The 6,565-nt window shown below is 30.9% G+C and overlaps 1 protein-coding gene across 1 annotated transcript; it reads left to right on the top strand.

Annotated features, from left to right (window-relative positions):
• The first annotated feature begins 1,535 nt into the window (after positions 1–1,535).
• On the top strand, positions 1,536–3,593 carry LOC132736377 (uncharacterized). The gene has a single exon (XM_060723495.1). The coding sequence runs from the start codon at positions 1,568–1,570 to the stop codon at positions 3,005–3,007; it is 1,440 nt and encodes a 479-aa protein (XP_060579478.1). The 5' UTR covers positions 1,536–1,567; the 3' UTR covers positions 3,008–3,593.
• Positions 3,594–6,565: the final 2,972 nt, after the last annotated feature.

Below are 6,565 nucleotides of genomic sequence, written 5' to 3'. Positions count from 1 at the left end.
TTGACGCAAAAGCGGTTATTTTTGTTATATCTAGCCTATAAGTTGTTAAAAATAGTCACAGTATTCTTAAAATAAAAATGTCAACAACAAAGACAACCATTTGTGTACTTATTATATGAACTTAATGATAAGCCTCCTCAAAAATATTGGCAACAAAGTATGAGTGCTTTTAAAACAAGGAATACAAAGGAATAAAGCATATAAAGTTGACGAAGCGTCCTGGTGTTCTTAAAACATGTTCTATAAAAATAATAATTCCTACGTAGGAGGGATAAAAGCCTAATTTAGGAGTCTATAACTCCTACGTAGGACTTAAAAAGCCCTAATAGGAGTTAATAACTTAAAAAGGCCCTACTTAGAACTTTGTAACTCCAACGTAGTACACAAAAAAGCCTAATAAGAAGTTTATCACTCGTACGTAGGAGAGCACTTATCAAGTCCTACGTAGGAGCTATAATCTCCTAATTAGGCTTTTTTATCTCCTACACAGGAGTTATAATTTTTTAAAGAAGATGTTAAATTGGCACCAGGACGCTTCTGTCTGTACTTCTAAATATAAGATGTTTGCATAAACATTAAAAATAAAGAGCCGACTTTTGTAAGTTTTACTTTATAAACTACTACCATTGTATGTATTTAAAAACATCAATTATTATAATGATTTTTTCTTCTTTGAACGATAGGACATTACGATTTAAACATTCTTAAAAATAGATTAACTAAATAAACTAACATTAAAGATCCAATAGAAAAAGTATCGCAAATACTTACAAAGAAACAACAAATGTATTTGTTTATTGGAGAAAGAAAACCACCTACTGCGTAAGCTACAAAATAAATTTGTATAACCGCTGCTAGTTTACGTTTGAAATTCAGTATCGGTTTTAGCTGAGGTAACAATAATATAACAATTAAATAGTCTTACTAAATGTCGTGTTAGAATGGAGACAACAAAATACAAGTTACGGACTAACATATATTACTGAGGATAAATTATGTGATGTACTTGCAAATTAGAGCGATAAATAAGCAGGAATTTGGTCACGAGTATTTGCCTTGTCGTTTTCATATAAAACGGAGAAATTTTCACGTGTTATAAATTGTTTTAAATAAGATCAAATATGACAAAATTAAACGGATTTTAAGAACTTGGTTATTGATATGAATTAACTCAGACATGACATCAAACTAAAGACACACCGATGTAATACAAAAATATTTCAAATTGAAGCTATTTGACTTGGGTGTTTGGTTTACTGAGTAATACATATAATAGGTTGATCTAGTTTGCATAACAATATACAAAACATATCGTACTGTATGATACAAAAGAAAGCAACATCTAACTGGAGTATTACACTTTACAATAATTTACTAGTGTACGAAAAAATAGGTTAAAGTGGTAAATACGTGTCTGTGTTGTCAACATACATTTACATAATGATTCTCATGAAAAATGCGGTGAACAATTGTTTTAAACTTACAGAAATGGATTTTACAGTATAAAATGGATTTAACAATATAAAACGGCTATTCACACGTATGCATTAGATTAACTGTCCGAAGCATGAACATGGATTCTGCAGTGGAACACTTGCTAAAACAATACAACGATTCTATTAAAAGTTATAATATATCTGAAAGTATGTTAAAACAATATGTTATTGCTGAAGACCTCTCAAAGGATATGACTATAACTGTGCTTCCAGTAACATTATTAATTGCCGTGGAAGTTTTGCTTGGAACGCTTGGAAATATATTTATTCTTATAGTTTACTACAAGTGGTATAAGATTTGTAGTTTTCGATGTTTTGTGCTGTATATGGCATTTATTGATCTGACTAGTGCCTTAACGACGCTCCCGGGAGAGATTGTATCCCAGACTAACTGGTACAGTTATCCTTCCAACGCTCTGTGCAAGGCCAAGTCGTTTTTCAACGTATTTACTGTTTGGTCGACAGGACTACTTCTATTTCTGTTATCTTACGATAGATACAGGAAAATATGTTATCCTTTATTACGGCAGATTCCTGTTAGAACATCTGCTAGATTGTGTTTTGCCAGTGTAATGTTCGCTTTATTCATATCGTCCCCTACAGCAGTATTCTGGGGAATCCAGTCATATGATTACAATAAAGGAAATAGTTCAATAAGAGTAAGAATATGTGAAAAAGCAGACTCTTACGCGTATGATTTAGTTCCTTTTGTTTACATGCTATGCGCGTTTGTGACACCAATGTTCTTTATTATGTTAACAACTGCTATATTAAATATATGCACTGGAAAGAATCTACTAATTGGGCTAAGGCAAGAAAATAAATGTACAAATAATGGAGAAAGTCAAACTGCTTTAGAAAAGGACGAAGTGAGTTTTCAATTTTCCACTCATTGCCTTGGAAGTGATGACTCGTTTACTCCTTATACACTTAAACGGAGATTTAGCTTTCCAGCTGGGTTATCAACGATAAGACGAAAACTTCTGTCCGATCATGTAGCGAATTTAAAAAAATCTGGGCGACAGCTTGAAGCGATTCCTGAAAATCATGACGGCCTGGCATCAGCTGAAAAACAAACACAGGCCGAATTGTTATCTAAACGAAGAATTAAATTTCATAGAAGAAACTTTTATTCCGAATCGGATGCAGATTATCCACACAAATCATCAAGGCGTATGAATATGTGGCAAACGAGGTGTTTAAGAAATCGGCTCAGTGTCAGGCGCAGGAAAACATTTATTATGCTCGTCTTATCTGTTGTTTTTATTGTTACAATGTCGTTATACCTCGGACTAGTGTGTACTGTTGCAAACACCGAAGGAGTGTTAAAATCTTTGACAAAACTACAGACAGTTCAGTTTTTCTTTTTCTGGAGACTATATTTCATTAACACACTTATTAATCCAATATTGTATGGTTTTATGGATCAGCGATTTAGAAAAGGTCTTGTGCGATTATTCTGTAGTAGAGCTTTTTATTTACAAAAATACAGTTCTAGCGTCTTCAGTTAAAGTTATGTTCAAACATTAAGTATGCACTTTGCAATAACAGTAGCATTTGTATTCATGACTAAGTTAAATATTATAGAACACAGAGTTTTATAACCATCACAAAAGTGTATTTTTAATTCATACAAAACGATTCAAGGTAGTGAAAAGATGCAACGAATCTGTTTTAATACTCAGAAATTACTATCTCTAATAGAAGACTCTTTATTGTCCTACCAATGGAATAATCAAAGCTCTGAGCTATATTTCTGTTTGAATACTCAGAAATCACCAACTTTAACAGAAGACTTTTTATTGCTCTACAAATGGAATAATCGGAGCTCGGGGCTATATTTCCGAACCAGCATTACTAGGCCTCAAAGTTCAAAGACTGATGTACAAATCCTTGACTTCTTGGATGAATTTCTTCTTATCTGTATGATAACATGTCTGGTACAGAAAAATATTACGTAGGAAACAAGTTTTGTCTTTTTTTTTGAAAAAATCTTTCTATAATTTTTAAAATTTATTTTCTCTTTATATTTTTTTCTTGTAGACGTCAATTATTTGAAGAAAACTATAACTCTTTATTATATACATTATAATTATATTCTTCCTGTTATGTTTTTTTTTTCTTCTCATGATTAACTGACATAAAATGGACAAATTGACGTATAAAGCCCAATTTATATATAATAACGAACATTTCCTGTCTATATCTACATTATGATCGTGTACATTCCAAACATATGTTCATTAAACATGTTAAATACCCGTTGATCTCAGAGAAAATAAGTTTTTCAACGGACATAGCCGACAGCTAATACGACTCAATTATCTACATATCACTCATTTAACAAATGGTTATAATACATTTTTGGCAACCTTTAATCACCTGGCAGCAACGTAACAACATATTCTGTTTGTAATCACATGATGTCTAGAAATATCTAGATTAATATTGTTTATCATGCGGAATGATGTCATTATAAAAAGATTACAATTATATAAACAGAATATAATGAAAGAATTGATTACAGAAAAACAATAACGCACTTCTAGTGTAACGCGTACATTTAGAGCGTCTTTACGCAAATAACGACGACACAATAACTGTTGCGTAATAACATTTTCACGGAGACGCAAAAGTGGGGCGAGTATATGATAATGGTATGATAAACGTTTATATGATTTATCAACAATGCTTTTCCAATTTTTCGTATTGTTATACCATTTTAAATTGATAAACCAATTGGACATACTAGTACTTTAATAATGTATTGGACATACTATTATTTTATTTATTATTTATTTTGTTTGAATTTTCAATCCTATGATGTTTTGTTTTTTGTTGTTTTTTATGATAAAACTTTATTATACAGTGTAATACTTTACTGAATAAATAATAGTTGCTTTACTAATCACTAATTCGCCAAACCTTGAGAATGTTTAGGTGAGAACAAATATAGAGTCAAAATACGTTTTAGAAAAATGAAAATGTTGTGTTTGATAAAAACTCACATATGTCGGGTTGCACTTAATAAACGCCAGGTTCAATTATTGTTCAATATTATAAACACCGTTAAATACAACATACTAGATAAATGAGCAAGACTGACTCCCATAGTTTTTTAGCGGTTGAATTTATAGCGATCGACGATCTTACATGAAACACACCTGAGATGTACATGTATCAGGACAAATAAAGCTTTGAAATTGATTCATGAATACTTCCTTACACGTTCTTACAAAGACAGCTTCACTGGAGACAAATAATCGAATTCTTGCTGCAAATGTCAGTGCTAGTATTGATTTTAATCGATGCAGGCGTGGGCCCGAATGAAACTTAAGAAATAGTGCAATGGAATAAAAAAATTATGATTTATCTTCTTTACTGATACTCTATATCGAAGAAGTTCCTGAATGATGGGTGTTTAGTGATATTCAGTGGAAAAGGTAAATGTATTGAATTAAGAAAATGTGTGACTGTGGACAACATGAATACTCGATATGATAAGAAAGTAAGATACAACAGCAAATAACTATTGTATGAACTATATCGCACGTACCTAAAGTTATTATTTAACAATTCGTCTATACAGTATTATTACAACGTTTCAATGTATATTTAGCAAAGACGTGTATGAACTATACTGCAAATATAGCTATGACTTAACAATGTGTTTTTGTACAAATAATAGAATTACAAGTTCATGAGTCAGAGCATTTAAACAGCATATGAAATATCTCAGGTAAATGCTTTGTTTTCAATAAATTAAGAAAATGTTGGGAGCAAATTTATTTTCACAAATATGTCAATATTGCGTGTTTTCTATCACAATTAAAAGAAACCACACCGCAATGTACATTGTAAAAAAAAAGAAAAGAAACGCCTTTGACGATCACAAAAAGTCATAATTTACGGGAATAACCCTAGCATTGCTATATTCATGTCTTAGAAAAGAACAGTAATGTTATCTTTAAAAGAGGATTATATCACCTATCCTAAATGAAATGTAGCTACGTTATCTCTTAACCTAATCAATTCTCAAACTGCTCTTTTGAAAGCCAAATGCGTCTTAAATGACACTAAATTTAATTGTTTGTATTATTTAAGGTGTTTTAATTACGTAGGGCTGAGTATGTTTATATGATTTTACCTTAGAACACAGTGGTATTATTTTTAATTCAAAACATAGTTTTAAAAGATAAAATCGACCTCAACAGTTGTAATGGTTAGCATATCACGTTGGAATTAGAAAACAGAATGTTTATTGATAAAAAGTGCCTGTAAAATTGTCCGACTTCTTGACATAATTGTTAATCACAACTTTGCTAGAATATTTCGATCGCAGTTCTTTATTACTAAGAAAGCAATAACTCTGTAACATGCGATTCCATATAAGTCGCAGTTTCTTACTTTCTCTCGTCACCGCGTGCAGAAAATCACGCGAAGAAAATTATGTAAAGAAAGTTAGTATTTACGGTTCTCACGTTTATGTACGCAGAAATATATTGTCTAATATACATGTATCTATATAGAACGCATACATATAATTTTATCTAAACCAAATTTTAAGTGACACTATGCCCATCCAAAAGTAAATGGAAAATTCATGTAAAACTAAAATAACTTTACATTTTGTCATATTTGTTTCCAAATTTATAATAAAACCTGAGTAATCTATAACCCACTTATATAACACATAAAATATCTATAAATATCCTTTGGAAATTATCGGTAATTTTCAGGTTATAAAAATAGTGGGCAGTTTTTGTTAATATTTTAGGATTTTTCTTTATTGTATTATAAACATTTGTAATTATTACTTATTTCTCAAACACCAGTAAAATAGTCAATTTTTTGAAGTGTCCAAATAATTGATCTAATCTTGACAGTAAAAATGAGTATTGGGCTTAGAGGTGAATACAGTCAAAACTAAAATAGTTGGGTTTTTTTTTTTGGAATAGAGGACCGGTACTTCCTCATGAACGTTGTTTTAATAATAACGAAGCTTTGGAAGTTGGACGATTTTAATTATTTAGGTGTTTGTTTGTTTGTTTCCTTTTACGCATTTTTCC

This window comes from Ruditapes philippinarum, unplaced genomic scaffold (genome assembly GCF_026571515.1).
Source record: "Ruditapes philippinarum isolate M1 unplaced genomic scaffold, ASM2657151v2 ctg488_1_1_1_1, whole genome shotgun sequence".
NCBI lineage: Eukaryota > Metazoa > Mollusca > Bivalvia > Venerida > Veneridae > Ruditapes > Ruditapes philippinarum.
This window is presented reverse-complemented; position numbering and strand designations above follow the sequence as displayed.

What these genes read in the sequence shown, in the direction of transcription:
- LOC132736377 (XM_060723495.1), top strand. Translation starts at nt 1,568, where the DNA reads ATGAACATGGATTCTGCAGTGGAACACTTGCTAAAACAATACAACGAT.